Below are 20,920 nucleotides of genomic sequence, written 5' to 3'. Positions count from 1 at the left end.
TGCTTGAGCTTCCAGGCATCTTCCAGCTGCACGTGAATGACTGTTTCTGAGCCCTTACATTATTGTAAGGTTTATGTAGAGGCCTTAATTAATGGTGCATAACATTTGAGGAGACAATGTGTTGTGGCAGGTAAAGGGACACAGAACTGCTGCAGCAGCTGTGAAAAGGAGGGATGGCAGAGAATGCTTCAGGAAAGCATTGCAAATACCAATTTCACTGTCTTTGGGTGCAAATTCCTGTGCATGGCAATAAAAATCATCATCCGTTGTCAGCACAGAATCAGAGGCTGTGTCCTGGCCAGTTGCAGTGCAGAGCAAGCAGGGAAAATCTGAACTGAAATGCCTGACCACCTCTTCTGCCTCCTCTTGCTCTAGTAAAATAGCTCTGTCCCCAGCACATGCTCTTGTGCAGGCAGTTGGTTGGTGTCTTCCCTGGAGCACACTGAGAAGCAGTTGGTGATGCCTTTATTAGGGAAGAATTCATAATGAGAACTCTTATCCAAGAGCCAGCAGAACTCTGTGAGCTTTTCATCCTTTCAGCATAGGTCTTTATGTTGGAATTTTGGTTTTGTTCAGATCTGTGTGGGAGCACATGAAAGAGAGGTCTGGCTGCTCCTTCAGGACACGCCCTGACTTACAGGCATCTGATATATCTGGACCTGTACTATTGCAATGACATTGCAAGGGGTGGTGCTGGTCCAGACAGCAAAGCTGCTAAGATGATTTGAAATCTAGTAGTCCTTTGGTGTGCCTACTTCTGTGTCGGAGCAACTATATATCTGATATTCCAGTGCTGCAAGAAGCATTTCTTCATTTTGATTTTTCACTCATTTTAGCACTCAGCTGCTGTACATGTCTTTGGAGAAAGGGATTAAAGCCCAGGAGAAAATATCATTAAGAGGAGTCACAACAGAAAACAATTCTCTCTGGCTGTCCTACTGTGCTACCTTTGACAGCCTTTCCCACATGTGGAGCAGCAGCAGAGCCTTTGTCCCTGCAAACCTCTGTTACTTTAGTTACTTGGTGCTTACTTTTGCAGTCCATTCCTGAAAACTGAGGCACATCAACAAATGAGATTGATTTCATCTCTTCTCCATAGCTGGCTTCTCTCTGCTGCTCTGTTACCTGCTAGGAATTTTTTCTCAACAGCAAAAAAGCTCAGGCTCCTTTCCTATCCTGACCTCCATGCAAACTGACATGAAGAGGATTGAAGCATGCTGTTGGTATTGCTGTTTGGATAACACAGAAGCTGAGCTGCAAGTTCTAGGCCTAGCCAGGTCCTTGTGCTCCACTGTCCTTCAGATCTCTTTCCAGGGCCTCTCTTCTCCTTCCAGCTTCAACACTGAACATTAGAGGAGTGTTTATCAGCTGCCCTTGTCCTAGAAAGCTGGCAGCTTTCTGTAGATTTCAGCCACCTGCTGAAAAGGGGACTTGAAGAAAAGTTTGTTTCCTCCCTTGCTGCCTGCATCAGCCTGAATGGTGGGCTCAGCTGGTGAAAAATTATTTCAAGTAATTTGTCTTCCACAGAGCTGTCTTCTCTGTCTCTCAAGGCCACTGTTGGAACAAGCACATTTTACCATGTGGTCTCTGCCTATAACACTGAGTAGCTGCCAGGGTTTAACATGGTCCAGCTCTGCCACTGCCAGTTTTTGGCATGCTGTGTCTCTGCACCACTGTCAGGAATCCAGCACTCCCCTGCCATGCAGGACAGTCACCTGGTGCAAAGAAAGATGCTGGTTTTTCGCAGCTGGGATGCAACCTATGGCCTCTCTGGCTATCTACACCCCATTTGTCTCTGTCTCCGGGAACTGTGTGAGTTTTTGCTTGGCAGAGGCAGCACCCAGGGTTTTGGGGTAAGGAGTTGTTCCAGCAGGGTCAGGATCGAGGTTCCCAGGGCAGATGGGCTGTTGGGTGCAGCTAATCCAGCAGTGCCCGTGGCTGCTGTGCCTGGGGGGAGGTGGGGGTCCTGCATATCTCCAGCAGGGCATTGAGAAATGTTGCTAGGGGGAAGCTGTGCATGGGGGGCTTTGCTCTGCCCTGGCCGCCCGCTGCTCTGCCCTGCCCACAGCCCCTCGCTGCAGGCACGGCAGGGAAAAGCAGCTCCGACCTCCTGCCCATGGCTGTATGGCACCAGCATCTGTTGTCATGACTACAGGGTGTCACACCTGCAGAGCCGCCGTTCTGGGTACCAATTTGTGAGCCCTGTGCTGGATTTGTCAGATCATTGGTGAGGCGTGTAACCCCCCCAGTCACCTTGCTGGGAGGGGGATGATCTGCATTAAGCATCCAACCAGGCGTCAGCTGGTAGACACGGGAGTGACACCAATTTAAAGCAGAGGGGATTTTACACTACCAGCCTATTCCGTGTTGTAAGCCTCATGAGACAAGAAAGAAAGACCCATTCATCTCCACTTGAGGGCAAAGCACAGCCATCTGGATTCCTCCCCCACGTAGGTGCTGAAAAGCAGCACATGTGGCACCACCAGCCTCACCGCTGGCCCTGGCCACCCGGGCTGAGATGACCCGTCTCTGCTCCATCACTGCGAGGCACAGGAGCACAGCTCAATGCTCTGCTGGGGGTTACTCTTCTTTAGCTAAAGATTTATGGCTGTTTACAAAGCATACAGTAGCCAAACCACCTGAGGGAGGGCCCAGAGCCAAACTGTCATCTCTAGCACTGCTATTTTGAGTGTGAGTTTGCAGCAGCAGCTGTCAGCTGCATGAACATGTCCTTTTCCTGTTTCAGATTCTGTACAATAGCCAGAGTGTGGAGGTGGACGGCCACTCGATGAAGAAACTCATAAGTGACCTCCAGCCAGACACGGACTATTCTTTTGTGCTAATGAACCGTGGGAGCAGTGCAGGAGGGCTCCAGCACCTCGTCTCAATCCGCACTGCTCCTGATGTCTTGCAAAGCAAACCCATCGCCACAAACAAATACATACAGGAAGGAAAATTCACTCTCACTCTTCCCAAAGTGCAGACCACTGTGCCAGTTCGGTAGGTGCCATGCCTTTGTGGAGAAGGTGGGGTGGGGAGAGAAAGGAAGGGCAGACTTCTGCCAACCCATGGATTCTGTAACTTGGGAGTGAATTTCCAAGCAGGCTGTGGTACAGAGGCAGGCGTTTACCCATAACATGGGATCACTCTCCTGGCTCTTTCTGAGCAAATATTGATGTGTAATAAAATTAAGACAATTCTCTGACAGTTTGCCCTCACCCTGGTGGGTATATTCCAGATGCTACCAGCAAAAATACGGTTGAGGATCAGGAGGGACTTTCTCTGACACTGTATAATATCCTTTAAATAAATAATGCCTAAAGCCTCAAGGAGATTAAAAAAGCGAGTTCGTGGAAGTCTTATTCGTTACTGTGGTATCCTTGTGCTGAAGCACAATTCCCCCAAGGTTCTTGCTACAATCCGATTATATAAATGTCCTTCTCACAGCTCCTACACCACCCTCTGGAACACAGTCTGTAGATCTTCATTATCCTAATGAGTGCTAATGGCAGTATTCTCTTCTCTGGTGCAGCTGGAAAACCAGCCTTTTCCTTATTGAGCCCTTTTGCTGCTTAAAAGGCAGGGAAAGGAGTGGGTCACCCTTGAGGCATGTGGCACACATTATTCGGTGACCTGCCAGAGAGGTGGCTCAGGGTCCCGTGCTTACACTTCCTTCCTTCCCAGGTGGTACTACATCGTGGTTGTGCCAGCAGACCAGAGCACCAGAACCCTGACTGCTCGGTGGCGGACACCTGATGAGATGGAGCTGGACCAGGTAGGAACCTGTAGCAGCTGCTGTCATGGAAGTGATTCCCAAGTAGCCCAGCACACTTTTCCCAGGCCTCCTGGCAGCACGATGGATGCAATGACACAGGTGCAGGCTGCACATCAGAGGTGGGAGGCTGTGGGATGGGTGCCCACTCAGCCTTTCTTGGTGACACCATGTAGGAAGGAGGCTGGGGTCAAGCTAGGGAGGAGCCACTTCCCAGAATGTGCCCCTTTAGGAGTCCACACTTGAGTGTCTCAGAGCTCTGACCAGGACAGATCCTGTCCCAGGTCATACAGTCCTTGCAGCCTTTTTCAGATGAAATGACCATGCTAATATTGAAAACAAGCTAGGAGAGAAAAGTACTGGTTTCAGTTCATTAAGCTGCTTTGTCAGGAGGCTTTTCACTCTCTGGGTAGGACTAAGCCTGCAGTGTAGATAGAGAGTTCACTCTTGTATCTAACAAAACCTGCGAAGCTCCCTTCACACTTGCTTTTTAAAAGCTTTGAGCATTCACCAGCCATTACCCCAAGATGCAGCTTGTCCTGTGCAGGAGTGCTCTGACACCCGAAGCATGGAACACGTGCAGGTGTCAGGAGACTCCCCCATGAGGACTTTCTTCCCCACACACACTGCCACCCCCAGAGTATAAAGGAAAATCTCCAAGAAATCAAGCACAGAAAGATCCATTAAGAGAACAAAGTTGCAATCTTCAAGCACTCAGAAATGACAAACTGTTAGAAGCTGTAACTCAGCCCTTGGCTTTATTTACATGATGGCACAGTCTTTTCCATGAGGTCCCAGCTCCACAATGTCTATTGGTGCTTCTGTTCTGCAAATGAAGCACAGTTGTGTGATGGAGAACCATCACCCACAGGTCTCCTGCATCTTTTCATTGCAGAAGTTTTCAGCATCACAGATGTCACAAGAAAAAGAAGACCAGGATGAGGAAGGTTGCTTTGGTTTTCAGCTTTAGGTGGTTGAAAGCTATCGAAGGAATTAGTTTCTGTCTCTGTCTCATCTAGCCTCAGGCAAATGATTTAAGCCAAAATTTTCATCAGCAGCCAGTGTCTTGTATATTGTGATTTTTTAAAGTACTCCATTTGAGATCCTGGAGCTCTCATTTGCAAAGCCTAAGCATCCCCAGCTGCAGAGAAAGTCAATAGGAACTAGATACAGAGTCAGTGCTATAAAGAAAATACTAAGTTTTCTTGAAAAACAAAACAAGCTGATGTCTTTTCACTTTGACATTCAAATTTAGTGGACATATTTTACATTAATGTTGCAGTGTTCCTGTTCTCCATCTGTACAATTGGGATAATCGCTTTTATCTTGACTCATATGGGTGTTTGGAAGATCAGATCATTAATGTTTGTGAAGCACTTGTAATAGTACAGTGATCAGCACCATAGAAAAGCCCATGAGGAAATTATTAATTTTGTCTTCAGAGCTGGATTTGAATAGTAAGCAATAAACAAGGCCTCAGGCTGCATAATGCAAAGAAGAAAACAAAATACGGAATATCTGCTCTTTGATTAAGCACTGTCTGTCCTGTGTATTGAACAAAGCAGGGGGCTTACAAAAAAGATAGTCTGTGACTATGCAGTCAAGGGTGCAGCACAATGCACGTACATAAGACAGCTGAATTAATTTTGCACAGGCAATATTAATTTTCTAATTTTTTAGGATCTGAACTTTGCAGGCCTAGCAGGTTTTTTTTGCAGTCTTTTGCTGTATTACATGTGTAAGTGGCAGAAGCCTCCAGCAACCTTAACCACAACTGGAGCCCTGTGGTTTTGTGTCCATGCACACAGAGCTGCGTTTTCTGCCTCAAAGAGCTCAGCTGTAATCTCAGCCAGATGCAAGAGATGGGTGTAGGAAGCAAACTCCACACTCCAACTCCAAGAACTATCTTTCTGCTTTTTCCCCTTGGGATTACAATGACATTTGTGAAACTCAGATTTTTCCAGCCTCCTTTTTTTCCTTTTTTTCTGGTGATACTATAAGGACAAGCTGTAGCTTTTCTAAATTACTTCTATGTGAGTATTGATAAGAGGACAAGGATGGATTGTCAAGTGGTAAGAACGCTTTTTTTTGAAAGAGTGAGGGTTTTCTTACCCAGCTTTTAATCCTTAGGGAGGACTCAGCTCAGCAGTGTGACTTTGTGTGTACATCACTGTCCCTAGCCCTCTGATGTTCCCTGTCTGCCTTGACAATATTGCACTGATACATTTCTGTATGAAATGTATTTCATGCCTCCTTCTTCATTTTGAGTTAGAATTTATCTTCCAAACTTATTATTCATTTTTATTAATTGGAAAAAATCTCTTTAAACATTTGAGAGTCACTTTTAGCAGTGCAATTGGATTTTTGTGCTTTGATATCCTTTTTCATGAATTTGTGACTATGAAATTTGCCATTTTTACTCTGAACATCCCATGAAGTGTGTTAGCATTCTGTGTGGTTTACACAAAGCTCTGCCTGCAACACAGCAGCAGGTGAGCTACAGAGGCACTGACAGAAGGGAAGGACACAGCAAAGGTCACTTTTTCCCTAAACATCAGCATCAGCTGTAATTCACATCCAGTGTCCGTAGAGAGTGCGAGTTGCTGTCCAGACCAGTATTTAGGCCACAGAACATGGCTTGGTTCTCTCACAGCCCATTGGGATACATAACTCAGGGGGACAGTCACAGCCAGGCTGTCTCAGCCCTAACATGCACCATGTTAGCTTCCCAGGACTCAGGATGTTTCCAAAGTTGAGATCCTAGTGGAGGTTCTTGCAGGGAGGGTCGGTAGACAGATGCCCCAGCAATGCCTAAATGGGTGATACTTGCCTCTGGTTTCTTAGTACTACCACATACAAATCAAACCCAGTTATCTTCTCCCCCCTTCCCCTCACCCCTGCTGAGTGCTACAGCCAGTAAGGTGACAGCATAAGGCAGTGTCATGCTGTCAGCAATAGTGATGCACCTTGTTTGTCCCCAGCTGCTGGAGGCCATAAGCCAAGGGAGTCAGAGCAGGCGGCAGCGACGCCAGGCAGACAGACTCAAGCCCTACATTGCTGCTCAAGTGGATGTGCTGCCTGAGACCTTCACCCTGGGGGATGAGAAGAACTACAAAGGTTTCTACAACAAGCCTCTGTCTCAAGACCTGAGCTATCGCTGCTTTGTGCTGGCCTCACTGGAGGATGGGGACACGGTAAGGACTTTCTGTGGGGGGCACAGCCTGTCCTGGCAGAGCTGAGGTGGGCTCAGTGCAGGCAGGGTGAGCAATTGCTGCAAGCTGGGATGACAGAGTTTTCTGTGAAGGGAGGAGAGAGGCTGCGTCGCGGGCCTGAACAAGCTGAGGCGGCTGTGGGAATTGATTTGATAAATGGTGTTTTTGGAGGGAAATGGCACCATGTGTTCCACATAACAGATGAGAGTGGAGGACAGTGTCAACACACACGTCCTGCACAAGCTCAGTTGTGGCTGGCTGGGCTGTTCTCAGAGCAGAACTTGGCACACGGTTGGGATGGGTTCTCATTCTGCTTTGGTTCAAGTAAGTGTCTGTAGAAAACAGTCCATGAAATCCTACCCTGCACGGCGACTGCTGAGACTCTGAAGTGAACAGGATGTTTCCCCTGCAAAGCTGCTCTCACAGGCCCTTCTCTGCCCAGAATCTCACTTCAGATGACATCTGGAGAAGCAAACCTGCCTCCCATCGCAGTGGATTATCAGCAGGGCAAAGGTGCACACTTGCCTGCTGTGTAGGGATTTTTGCTCCTGCACATATCCCTGCTACAAGCCGGCAGCACACAGGTCCTGGGCACAGGAAAGGCTGATGCAATAAGCAGGGAGCAGCACAGCAAGACCTGGGCATCAATGTCCAGCTGTAAACCCAGGGCAGGAGTGGTGGTGGCAGCAGCAGTAGCAGCGGCCAGTGTGTAAATAATGGAAATAATGGAGGTGCACCGAATCCTTTGGTTGGCTTCCAAGCTGTGGCTTCCTTCCTCAGCCTCATTTGCTTGTAGTGGCTCATTAGGGCTGGTCGAGTTCTTCATTACTCATCCAGCTCACGTGTTCTTATGGCACTGCACACCAGTGAGGGAAGGAGAGTCACAGATTAAGAACAAGGTAATCCAGAGGCCTTGAGATGCACTATCCTGACAATCCCTTTTAAGAGAGGTGACCGTAACTAGTTGATCCCAACTATAATCATCATCTCCTCACTAGCATAGACCTGCCACAGCCCTCTAGTAAGCCACCAGCCAGCAGCAATGCTCCTACAAACCTCCTATATACCCTGCTCCTACAGGCCACCTTCCTGCATCCCCTGCTGCATCGCATCTACTTTCATTTGGAGCATGAGGCATTCTGTCCAAGGCTGTGCACTGTCTCCGCCACCCAGCTCCTCTGAAATTGCTTTCTGTGTCTCTAGTGTCAGCAAGAGAGCAGAACATTGCTCTTCTTCAAAGGCAGAGGGAATGTGGTTGAAACACTGTCTCTGGGAGCAGGGGCACCTGCACCTCGCAGTCTGCCTTTGGAAATGCCACTGAGATAACAGTCCTTCTGATCTCTTCTACATCTGACTTCCCTTGCAAGGCGACTCCTCCAAAGTGTGTCTGAAAAAATAAGAATCTTTGCTCCTTGCTCAAAGCTTTGGAGAAGGTCACGCATTTCCATGCTGCACACATCAGCATGTGCTCCTTCCCTCCCCCACCACCAATGCACCTTGACCTTCCTGGGGAGTCGCAGGCAAAGCCTTTTTGCTTTTCTCAGAGTAGCCACTTGCCCACAGAAAGGGGAGTCTCAAGCTTTCTTGTCTGTGCCATGCTCAAGCTGTAGCTGGCTCCCTGCCCTGTTGTTTGAACTGGAGACAGGGTATAGGAACAGGCTGATGGGTTGCAGTGGTCCTGTGCAGACTTCTAGGAACAGAATTAAACCAGGAGCTGGTAGCTATTTCAGTTATTGAAAGATGGTCTTGTAGGCCTGAAAGGTTTCACAAAGTAGCAACCACCCCCCATGCTTCTATCCCAGACAGTGGCACCTCTGCTGATAAATCGGAGGAGAGCAACTAGGATGCTGAACTAGTGCGTGTTGCAAGAAGGATGTCCCAGATAAGAGCATTTTCTGTACTCCATACATGCTTGAAACCAGCCTGGCTGGGATCCAGGGCACTTGTGAGAGTAGATCAAGATACGCGTTTGTGTGACACCAGCAGGCTTGATTTTTCCCTTTCTTCTCCTCACATATGTGAAGACATGAAGTGCATGTTTAAACGCCAACCTTAAAGCAAGAGATTTATAGATCCACAGGCACCTCTTCTGTGACCGAAACTTCTATGGCAGGAGCAGAGCTTTCTGACTTCTTAATGCATGGCAGCAGGTGCTGCTCAAAAGCCACAGGCACGGAACTGATACAGCTCTGGCCCTCTCTAATAGTGGGAAAGGATTTGTTTTTGCAGCATTTAACCCTTCTGACCCAGCAACACTGAGCTGTGAAGGTGCAACATAGCTCCATAAGCCTTAGCAACAGCAGCAGAGCACAAGGTGCAGTGTCATTCTTCTGCAGGAAGGGTTTGGGTCTCTGCTGATTCTGTCTAGCTGGTGGGGCTAGAAAGCTGTCCCTTCAGGTTATAAATCACTGGGCTGGTAGATTGCAGGAAGAAAAGGAACCTGTAAGAACGAGCCTCTTTCTAAGATGTTTATCAGAGACATCAGGTAGAAAATGTTCCTGTCATTTCATTCCTTTAAGAAAGCCTGCCTCACCCAGCAGGGGTTTTCCTAATATAACTCTATCCTGAAGAGATATGTTGGTATCAGCACAGCAGGTATTGTAAACCACTTAGGAATCATCAGCCAGCCCCATTGTGCAATTGGTTGGGATTCAAAAGGTGGTGATTTGGCTCCAAGAGAATCCAGGGCTGGCGAGTGGCTCTTAGCTGGGTTGCTCCAGTTTGGCACCTCCAGGTCAGGTTTGTCAGCCATGAAGTCGCTGGCACTGGAAGTGTTTCACACCAGCAAAGTTGCTGGCACCCAGAATGTTTCACACCAGGCAGAAACTGTTGCCACAGCATGACCTCCGCAGATGGCATGGGAGGGAGTTATCTCATGGTGTGTTGCTGGGGTTTGAGAAGCATGACCACTCTCTGCTAGCCAGAAGCAAGGGGAAACCTCAGCATTTCAGGGATGTAGCTGTTGCTTTAGCATAATGGATGCTTGCTTTTCTCTCCCTCTCCTGCCTGTGCTGTTCAGAAGAGATATGCAGCCAGCCCCTACTCAGATGAGATCGTGATGGAAGTGGCTTCAGCAAAGCAGCAGGATGAACCAGAGATGCTGTGGGTGATGGGACCCGTCCTGGCTGTGATATTAATCATCATCATTGTCATTGCCATACTTCTCTTCAAAAGGTGAGATCTAAGCTGGGATGTGGCAGTTATGGCATGAGCACTAGAGGCACTGGCGCCTTCAAGACCTTCCTTGTAACCTTCAGATATGGGGTGCTCTGACAGACAGTCCTTGGTGGTCATGGGGAGGAGGAAGGTCTCTACCTGGCACAGCAGAAGGCTGCTGTGTAAGAGAGCAGAAGGGCTGGGTATGCAGAAGGTAGTTAATATCAGCCCCAGGACACAGCTGCTGTGGATTCTGGAAGCAGGTGAGCAGTGGGACAGAGGAGAGCAGCTTTGTCCCTAAAGCCAGTCTGACTGCTCTCTGGTCACACAACTTGGATTGGCAGCCTTGGGAACTTCTCTAGTACTAGTTCTCTATAGAAATTGCCTGCTTGGTCTGTGGCAGCTGCCCCTGCTCCTGCGAATTTTGACTGAGGAACATGACCTTGGTTGTGAGAACAGGGCATGGATGTGACAGGCTGAAATCAGAGTGGAGCTTTCTTCTTGGGGCCTCTCAGTCCTGACTACTGGATCAGAACCACCAACACACTGTGCTCCCTGTGGGAGCAGACACCTCCTTTTGCCTCGCAGAGCAGACCTGCTCCAGTTGTAAGTGTAGCGTGAGATGATTGTTAGTCCTCTGGAGGAGCACAGGTTGCATTTGCATGTGTTCATGTAGCCTGTTCAATTACAGTAGGTCATCCTCTGTCAGCTCAGCTCTGAGGTTCTGCTCCTTCTGGGCTCTCTATTTACATATATTTCTCTAGCTGGGGAAGGGAGCTGCCTTCGTTGTGTGATTAAATGGAGTTCTGTTGTGCATGTGCAGTCAATGCCTTTTCTGTGTGAGTGATCATCTCCTTTCTTCTGTTCCTGCTTTTCCCTGGATCTAGTAAGCAAGAAAGGTATGAATCCATTTTATCTTTTTGTTTTGCTAAAATTTCAAGTCTATTTCCCTTTTTAAAAATCAAGCCTGAAGCTACTAAGGGGCATCTTTGTTTTTGGGAGTGTGGAGCATGCCAGCCCTAGGAGTTTATAAAGACTTTGTTTCCTCAAAGGTATCAGCCTCCTAGCAGTTGTCAGCCTCTCACAGCTCTCAGGGAGAAGTTCCAACATAAAGACTTCCCAGGTTGCTTTTGCAATTAAATTAAAAATCAAAAAAACCACAATAATAACGGCAGTTATAGGGGTTCCTTTGGTTTCTCAGTCACTTCAGACTGAGAGCTGTTCCCTCAAGAATGCAGGTGGATTCTTGCAGTCTCTAATGAGGAAGCTTTGAAGGAATACTGGGCAACTGTAAGAAACATGTTTGTTGGTCTTTAATGAGAGAAAATGGCATCAGAGGGGATTTCTGTACCAGGGCCCCATGGAAGGTATTGCCACCTTGCCTTAGCTTTGCTTTGTCCCAGAGTCGTGGGGGTGGAGCCCCAGGCAGCACTGGCCTGCAGTGCCCAGACCTGACATACATGTCCCTGCTGCATCCTAGCCTAAGGAGGAGCAGCATATCCTCTTCTAGCACCACCTGTGTGCTCAGAATGATGCTGTGGTTTTGTCTGTGTGGCCTCTCTGTGGAGGCATTTTCTCCCAAAGGTTTCTGTGTGTCATATTCACAATGGCATGTCTACAATGGGAATGAATTGAAGCTGAGCAGCAGTGGATGGCTTGGGATCTGGAGGATGGTTTAGCAGTTGCCCTGACTGGGCTAATGAGACAGAGACAGAATTTTATTATGTGCTGTGCCCATTCCCCAGAAAAGCTGTCCCACTTTGCTTGAGGGCTCAGGGACTGGTACATCCGTAGCACATTGCACATCCTGCTGTGCTCCTGATAGGAGCTTTATTTGTTTGCTGTGTGTTCTGCTTTTTTCTATCAATACTCTCAGTCCTTCAGCTCTTTTGTCTTGGTCCAGGCAGTTGGAAGGCTTCTGAGATGTTGAGATGCCTCAGAGTAGTGTAAGACTCTCAAACTGGTTCTCCCCGTTGAACAACTCTGGTGTTTGCGGCAGCCTCGGGCTGCAGGTGGAGCTTGCTCACAGGCTGGGCCACACAAGGAACACACGCAGGTTTCGCTCATGATTTAGGCACTAAATTTTCTCTAAATGCTTCTCATTAGTGGCAGCCCAGCATGCCCAGTCTCTGATGGAAGTGAAAGTTCCCTGTGCCTGTGAGAGCATTTGCAATCACACATGGCTCAGGGTCACCACCATCCAGGGATGCAGTGGCCTTAGTGCAGAACCTGGCAGCCCTTCAGTGTGCTTCCCAGTGCTTCACAAGGAGGTCCAAAGCAGAGACTGACTGTTGCCATTTGCAGGCTGGTAAATGTGCTAGCACTCATGTAGAGCAGCAGTGCTGCAGCTCCCTCTCTTCCAGGAAACATCAGGCCAGCAGAGGGGTTCAGCCAGAATCCATTTGGGGGCTGTAGCCAAAAGACAAAGTCTCTGTGTGTTCCTGCATGCTCAGGGCACTGGCCATGTGCCAAGGTCAGCACAGGCTCAGAAGAGAGAACTGCTGTGCTGCTCCTGCCCAACACCCTTCTCCACCCCTTGGGTGTATCTGCCATATTTGTAATCTAGAGCTAGAAGTGGGACCTAGAGATTCACTAGAAACTCTTCTTGCAGTATTAGATTTTCCCTAATATTCACTTGTCCACTTTTTGATTGGATCTGTCCCTGCTTTGCCTGTGAATTCCAGCAAGAGCCTGAGGTGGTGGCATCGCTTTAGGCATAAATATAGCATGAAGAGACAACATTGTATTTTATTGTTCCATTAATACACGCCTTGGGTGCCTTCAACCATTCAAGACATGTATTAATGGCCCAATAAAACACACCCTGAAGAGCCTTTACACTATTATATTACAGCATTCTATATTTAAATATTTCTAATACTTGAAAAAAAATTTTATTATATCCTTCCACTACAGGAAATAGTTCCTAGAGACAGTAAGAGGAAACAGCATCTTGCATCTATCTGCATTTTCTCTAATAAATACTATGCAGAATACCACATTTCAAAACTGCCTCACTAATCAAACATCTGACATCTCTTACATATAATCTTTCCTGTTTCACAGATGGGAAATTGGTGGCACAGAAGACGATGTGACTTACCCAGAGCCCCAGGGAGCCTGGGGTAGACCTGGGTATCTGGGACACAGGGACCCAGACTCCTTCCCAGGGTGATTCATGCCAGTCTGCCAGAACTCACCTGCTTGTCTCTGCCCTGTCTGTCCACAGGAAAAGGGCACATTCCCCCTCTTCCAAGGATGAACACTCCATTGGCCTGAAGGACTCACTCTTGGCCCACTCGTCTGACCCAGTTGAGATGAGGCGGCTCAACTACCAGACTCCAGGTAAGGAGCAGCTCATCCTCTTGAATCCTGCCTCCTCCAGTTCCCCCTCTCCATGTATGTCCCCATGCCAGAGGTCGAGTTGCAGCCTTCCCACCCTCCAGGAGATCCACACCTTCTCAGTCACAGTGACACAGAGTGGGCTTTAGACCGAGGATGTCCAGGTGTCTGCTCTCTGGGTTGCAAATCCTTCTCCCTGGCCCTGTCACTGCAGGCCCAAGAGGCTGGGGAACCTGGATGGGGCTGGCCTGTTGTGTGGTGTGTGTCAGACATGGTGTGAAGCTCATTGCAGTTGTCCTGAGCTGGGAGGAGCCTCCACACGGTTGGGAGTGTCCACACCTGGGATGCTCCTGGGTGCTGCACTGGCTTCACCCGGGCTGGGCTTCAGTGCTGAGCACAACTGGTGCAGTGTTGGCCACATGGGCTGCATTTGGGGCAGTCAGGAGGTATACAGAGCTCTTACACTGCTGAGGATGTCCCAGCAGCTTCATTCTTGGATCTTTGGTGTGCTGACTCTCCTGCTCTGCTCAGCTAAGGGTCAAGAGAAGAGCTACCTGCAGACTATAGTGCTCTCCAGCCAGTGTTGTGGCCCACTGAAGGACTCTACTGGTCATGGTGGTGTCAGTGCAGAGGATGATAGTTCAGTAAAAGCCATTCTCTGCATGCTGCTTTCACTGGCCTGGGATGCCTCAGGCTGTAGCTTTGCCAGCTCATGGAGGCAACTGTACTTCACACTGCAGAAAGGTCTTGTGCTGCTGCTTTGTGTCTGCATGCCTCTGATGGCACCGAAAGCACAGTACCTGTCATTGTAGTGATCAGAGACAGGCTCGCCCTGACTCGTTCAGAGCCTTTCAGAGTCCGAGTCCTAGACGAACTGAGGGAGCACTTGGGCTTTTGTGATGGAGGGAGCAGTTCAGCAGCAAATGAGGCACATACAGTTCTCTTCTAACTTGCAGCTCCTCCTGGTCTGTAACCTACTTTCCTTTTCCTCCTGCTGCTCATTCATCTAAGAGCTTTCATCTAACAGGAGAGTTTTGAAGGGGCCATTTCCTGATGTAAAACTGCTGTGTCTGGCGGGGGGCGGGGCAAGAACAGCCTTTCCTGTTGCCATTCACAGCAGTTTGGCTCACACCTGGGGTGAACTACACTAGCACATCCTTTTCTGTGCCAGGGCAGCTGTCAGGGGTCCGTAGTTAGTGCGTCTTCCAGGCAGGACCAGTGGCAGATCTCACACGTGGGCAGCAGCAGCAGCAGGCTGGTACGTTAATTGGCCACAGCACAGGATGGTGTCACAGTGTGGGAGGAAAATGGTGTGGGGAGCAAGGGAGGCACGTGTCAGAGGAAGAACATCTCGACAGGCAGGTCACCAGGAGCAGCACTAGGGAGGGGTCACACGCAGTCAGCAGCAGCATGCAGCTTCTTGAGGAGGAGCACAGTGTTAAACAGGGCTTCTCCAGGACAGCTGTGCATGGGGACAGGCCTCTGTGACATGTCTCCATGCGGGCACAAAAGCCATCTTTGCTGCATGCTTGTGGTTTGCATTGCGTGGAGAATTGTGACAAGTTGGGCTTGTGTCTGCTCCCATCTTCAGAGAAGTCAGGGTGTTTGGAACAAGGATGTCCCTTGCTAGACCTGTAGCAAGGTTCAAGAGCTGCCATCAGAGAGACAGGGGACCAGGAAATTTTCTTTTCCTGTCCGTGAGTAAGGATAAGCCAAAGATGCTGCTCATTTGGTAAGCTTGCAGGGCTTTCTGGAGAGACAAAACCAAGCCAAAGTTCCCAGTTCACTTGAGACAGCAACTGGACCCTGGGATACTGCTAGAGAATGCTCCCCTACCAAAAGACAGCACTGTGTCCTCCTCCCCTTTTCCCCACTGCATCCCATGTGAGTCTCTGAGGGGCAGAAGCGGGTGTTGTGCAGCTTGAAGTGACTGTTCCAGCTCCTGACGAGCTTGTCCTCGTTAATGAGGTGCATGAAATCCACCAAGCCCAGTGGGCCCAAGCTGTTACCCCATCACCTGACGGAGGTCAAGGCAGTGCTGTGAGGATGCATTGACAAGAGGTGCTGGCCACCAGCCCTGGTAGTTGGTCTCCCTGCTGCAGCTTGCTGAGCAGGGAAAACTTGTTTAATGCATAATTAATTGGTCTACTGTTATTAAATATTAAGCTTTCTCATTTTTGTGTTTTTTACTTCAGACAAGGGTTATTCCCCCCTGTTGGCCTCCCTGTACTAACGTACTGCTGTGCCAAGTCACTGAGAGGATACAGGACCCGGCAGTGTCCCAGTACCATGAAGTGGGACTGAGTTGTGTTGCTGATGAGCTGTGAGCGAGCTGGAGGCTCAGGGACACTGAGCAGAGGTGGCTGGGGCTGCGTGCAGTTCCCCTGGCCACCGAGCAGCACAGTTGCCCACTGTACCTGCCATCCACTGGCCCTTGCAGGCTTCCCTGGGGCATGGGGCTGTGGCCAGTGGTGTGCAGTGAGAAACGTAGCTCTTGGTGTCACATGAAGGCCTGTGAACTCCCTCCCTTGCAAGTAGCTCCAGCTCCACGTGTTTGCCAGTGTCAGCGGATGGCACTGGCCAGAGCCAACAGCCTGCTGTGTAACAGCCAGTTGCAGAGCAGCCCCCAGGGCCAGGCAATCGGTCCTGTGCAGGAGGGAAGCTCCCAGTGCTGTGGCATATGATGCTTCCCTTTTCATCTTCATCTCGTTGTCTTTCCATCTCTGAACCTCTGCGATGATGACTAAAGGCTAATGGGATTTCTGTTCTTGCCCCGTTTCTTTTCTTTGCAGGTGCCAGTGTCCCCTGTTGCCCGAATATCTCAAGTTAGTTTTAACTCCTGTTTTTATCTTTTGACACCTTTTGCTTTTTCTTTCCCTTTCTCTCTCGTCTCTGTATTTTTTGTTTCAATGTCATGAAGATCACCTTCACTCACAGCAGACTGTAAAATGGCAGTGATTTCACTTTCTGACATGATGTGTGGGGCCAGGCTCAGTACTGCTCGCACGGCACTACAGCAGCTCACCACAGCACAGTGCAGAAGGGAAGGTCCTGAGTGATGGGCTGCCAGGAGGCTTCTGCAGCAGCCCCTCACCTGTCCTCAGGCCTCCTACCTCCTCAGAGTGGTATGCCAAGCTCTGCCATGGTGCCAGGCCTGCAGGTGGCCCTGCGTGGGGACTGATAACCTTGGCCATTCTGGAGGGAGTGAGCAGCTAAAAACCCCAAATGGACAAATTGAAGGGTGCTCTTCAGTGGTTGAACACACTCTCTTCCTACCTCAGGAAAACTGGTTTCCCTAAGCTGGGTCACCTCTGTCATAGACTTAGGCAGAACACATGATGGTCTCTAGACTGTCTGCAGTTGGTCTGCTTGGCAGTGTTGGTACCAGAATCCCAGGCACAAAGGAGGCACTTACTGCGCTAGCAGCTTGGATGGAGCACTACCAACCTGAAGATAAAAGTGCCCCCTTATCACTTGTCTTCTGAGCTTCAAGTTCATCCTCAAACAACCATAAAAGTGTGACTGCCTTACTCTGGGGTGTTCAAGACATCTGCGTATGCACACAGGAATGGGAGAAGTATGTAGGATAAATACTTCCCCTGGGAGCAGAGCCAAGGGCTTTGCAGTGTGTGTCCCTGCAGGCGTTGTGAGACCTCTGAGCTCTTCTAGCCTGGTGGTGAGTTCACTGTCCTCTTACCAGAGCAATTGGAAGAGCTTGTGGAAGTCCTGGCAGTGTATACAAATCTCTGTCTTGCCCTGCACTGTCAGTGGCTGTTTCTCTGGGTTCACCATAATGGGATTCCAATTACCTCTTTTTCCCCGCCTACTCTTGCAACTCTTTTGTTGCTGCAGCACTTCTCTGGCTGGCAAAACACAAGTTTGGAGAGACCACCTTGTATTTCTCAGCAGAGATAAGGGTCTGCAGCTCTGCTGTGGTCCACAGCTCTGCTTTACTTAGTACATAACCGTGGAAGAAGCACATACTGTCGCTGTGTTCCAGTCTCTCTCTTCTTCCAGCCCCACACTTCTGCCTTGGCCCCACACTGTTCTCATCATTCAGTTGCTCATCAGTGACAGCTCTGCAAAGATTGCTCCTGAGCTACAGCCTCAGAGTTCTGGCACAAGTGAGGAAATTGTGCCGAAATCAGCATCATCTTTGTCCCTTTGAGGGCCTGCTCAGCCATCTCAGGGATCCTGATGGGTGAAGTGGCAAACAGAGGACCATTTGCAGGAGGACCTCAGCATAAGGCAGAATAGGGATATTTCCTTCTCCACCTGTCCATGTGTTCTCAGGCCATCCGTGGATAGTTCTGCATTGCCAAGCGATGGCAGGACAAGTGTGTGTTGGATTGGGTCTTGCCTGTGTGCAGTGATGTCAGACGTTTTGTGCAGAGGTCTGAGGTGTAACATTTCCATGTTATCACCTTGTGACTTGTCACCACTGTGTAAAATGTGTGTACCCAGCCTGGGGACTGCTCCATCACCTCAGTGGCCCATCACTGCCATCTGTGGCAGTGTTCAGCCTCCCGAGCTATTGAGAAGCTTCTGGCTGTGCTCCAGCCTGTCTCCCTGGGTGTGAGTCAACAGCTTCAGCCTATTAATAATCATCATTACCCATGTGGGGTTTCTGGGAAACCCACAGAGCTGCCGCTGGAGTCACGAGCCTTGGGATTTGGATGAGATGTTTCACAATCACATTCCTGCCAGTTCAACATCTCAGCATCAGAGAAGGCGGCTGTGATAGTCAAGCTCTGAATCCCAGGGTCCCAGGAGGGGGTCTTCCCAATCCCATATGCACACGCCCACAGTACCTGTCCCCTGTGGGATCCCCTCCTTTGGGCCTTTCTCCTGAGCAGGGCTTCAGCTGTGCCCAGGATGAGCCATAATGTTGCAACCCTGCTTTTAGCCAGGGTAAGACTTCTGCCATGGCTTGAGCTGCATCCCAACTCGCAGCAGCCTCCCAGAAGCTGCTGGAGGGCACATCGCTACACATGGTGCCTTGCACAAGCCAGCCCAGAGGAGCTGAATTTTGGGCCCTGGAGCGGGCTCTGCCTCTGGAGCATCACTGAAGAGTTATGCAGCTGTGGGCAGAGCTGCTCGTTAGCTGTCACAACGTTGTGCACTGTCCTACCAGGGGATCAGCCATTCTTCTGTGGGGCCCTTCTCCTCTTTCTCTAACGCCCTGGGGACTGGGACAGCATCTGCCTACGCAAAAAGCTGTGCACATGCACTGCAGAGGTTTCGCTGCAGGTTTGCAGAGTTTCTTTGTGGCTGATGCCATTGTTAGGGGTAAGCAAGAGGATCAGCCTCAGCCCTTGGCAGTGAGAGCACCAGAGGATCAGTGTGTTCAACTTCAGCCCATGCGGGAGCCCAGGAAGCACAGTGACAGCGTATCTTTGGCCTGTTCCTGCCAGGGGCTGGCCGAGCCCCTGCCCGCTGCGTGGCCTGCTCTGTGTGCCCGGTGGCTGTACTGTCCGAGCATGCTCACCCGGTCATGCACATTCTGCACATCACCTTTGTGTTCTGTTCGCCGCCCCGCGTGCCCCGGGAGTGTGTGCCGCATGCCGTGTGAGCTCGTCGGCTTCCCATCCATCCCGCCCGGCGCTTCACATCCTCACACGTGTCCACCTTGCACCCACCTCTTGGGTTTGCTGTGCACATGCTCTTGCTGAGCCTTCCTTGGCCATGCAGAGCCGTAACCATTCTCCTTTCCCTCCTCCCTCCTTGTCTCGCTTGCAGGCATGCGTGACCACCCCCCCATCCCTGTGAGCGACCTCTCCGACAACATCGACCGGCTCAAGGCCAACGATGGGCTGAAGTTCTCCCAGGAGTATGAGGTGAGCCTGAGAGCGGGACGGGCAGCAGGGCAGGGTAATGCTGGCCAGGACCCCAGCAGAGGGGGCCTGGGGAAAGCTGAGCTGTGCCTCCCCTGCAGCAGCACCACCTGGGCAGGCCCCACACCAGGCCTGAGAGCCTGCCAGCACTCCCTGCCAGCCCCAGAGCGGTGGGAACTCACCTTGAGCAGTTGAAGCATGGCTGGTACAGGGAGCAGGCCTTGCAGCAGAATGTCCAGCAGCCTGCCATGCTGCCACCATGGTTATGGTCTTAGGAATGAATGGGAGCTCGTGTCTGCCCACCTGGACTGTCTCTGATTACTTTGTTCTGCTCTTTGAAGGCTGCACTCCATCCAGGTTGGCTGAGGTATTTCGGTCTGCAGTATCCTGTGCCCATTCAGTTCCATCTTTGTTCAAAGCTTTGCTTTCCATGCCATCCTCTGATGCCAACAAACATGCCTTTTTGAGTTTTCATTCCTGATTTCCCCATCTAATCTCCCCCTGGACTGTGCTGGCATTAGCCTGTGCCATTCAGCATCAGTGCTGTTCCACTGCCCTGGAGTAGTCCAAGCTCCCCTCCCTGCACAGAGCTCTCTCTGCCTGTGACCTGCAGTCATGAGCTGCAAACTTGCCTGCACTTCTGGATCGTGCTCTCACCCTTATCTGCATCTCTGGTGGAGCCCCTGGGTAGGTGCTGTCTGCGTACACCACTGATGCTGCCTTTGCTTGCACACACAGGCATGTGCTGGGTGTTTCATGAACCCCTCCACCCTGCACTGCGCCTCTCCCAGCCCAACCCCCTCCAGCCCTGTCCTCCCCTGAGAACAACTTGCCAAGGGGGTGCACATGTGGAGCGGAAGGCGCTGACCTACCTGAGGGCTGCCTCACCTTTTTTGGCATTCTTCAGGCTGTGTGATTAGGTTACTGCTGTTTAAAATTGAGAAAAGTTCCTCTGCAGCCATGAGAGCAGCAATGGCAGGATGATGTTTTGCTGTGCTTATGTGCAGAGCCCTCTCGAGCTGCAGGGGACTTATAAATAAACCCCCCACTAGTATTAAAGAGGGAATAAATTTGGGAAGTGTTCTTTGCATGTGTTACCACTTTTGTTTGAATTGTTATCTGCCTGTGCCTGTGGCCACCCCTTCCTGCACCATACCTACACTGATTTATGAGATGAGATCAGAGCATTTGCCCACGAGGTAGGATTATATATGCCAGGAAAGGGAAAGTAGATCTCTATGTTGAGAAGGTAAGGGACAAATTCCAGCTAGTTAAAAGGGTGTGCTGTGTGTGTCTGAGGAAGGCACAGAGCTGTTTGTTGCTTTGGGATGCCAAGTGGAGGGCTTTGGCATCCCTCTGCATTCAGTGTCTGAATCAGAGAGATGAGCTACAGCATTACACTGCGACTTGGGAAATGTTGAAAGGAATAATGTGCTTCCCTTGCAAGTTACCTGTGTGTTCATGTATGTCCTGCCAGTGGAGCCAAAGTGTGCAATCATATCTGTCTGCCTTGGGCTTTTTGCTACCAGTCCAACTGAAATGTTAAGCAGGGCTGTCCACTCTGCTACAGGCAGGCTGTGGCTCTGCTGCACAGTGGGATTCAG

The 20,920-nt window shown here is 50.0% G+C and overlaps 1 protein-coding gene across 20 annotated transcripts in view; it reads left to right on the top strand.

Annotated features, from left to right (window-relative positions):
• PTPRF (protein tyrosine phosphatase, receptor type F) overlaps positions 1-20,920 on the top strand; it is a 290,739-nt gene that overhangs the window by 245,880 nt on the left and 23,939 nt on the right. For 10 of the 20 annotated variants that reach the window (XM_017743495.1, XM_017743490.1, XM_017743486.1 and 7 more), the window contains 8 exons: positions 2,747-3,000; positions 3,685-3,775; positions 6,754-6,966; positions 10,004-10,158; positions 11,028-11,039; positions 13,370-13,485; positions 16,275-16,307; positions 19,222-19,319. In XM_017743495.1, coding sequence (XP_017598984.1) covers positions 2,747-3,000; positions 3,685-3,775; positions 6,754-6,966; positions 10,004-10,158; positions 11,028-11,039; positions 13,370-13,485; positions 16,275-16,307; positions 19,222-19,319 — 972 coding nt within the window. The remainder of the gene's footprint in view (positions 1-2,746; positions 3,001-3,684; positions 3,776-6,753; positions 6,967-10,003; positions 10,159-11,027; positions 11,040-13,369; positions 13,486-16,274; positions 16,308-19,221; positions 19,320-20,920) is intronic. The other 10 variants (XM_017743501.1, XM_017743496.1, XM_017743493.1 and 7 more) reach the window with 3 other exon arrangements.

This window comes from Corvus brachyrhynchos, unplaced genomic scaffold (genome assembly GCF_000691975.1).
Source record: "Corvus brachyrhynchos isolate BGI_N302 unplaced genomic scaffold, ASM69197v1 scaffold48, whole genome shotgun sequence".
Taxonomy (NCBI): domain Eukaryota; kingdom Metazoa; phylum Chordata; class Aves; order Passeriformes; family Corvidae; genus Corvus; species Corvus brachyrhynchos.
The sequence above is the reverse complement of the archived record's forward strand: the minus strand, read 5'-3'. Positions and strand labels throughout refer to the sequence as shown.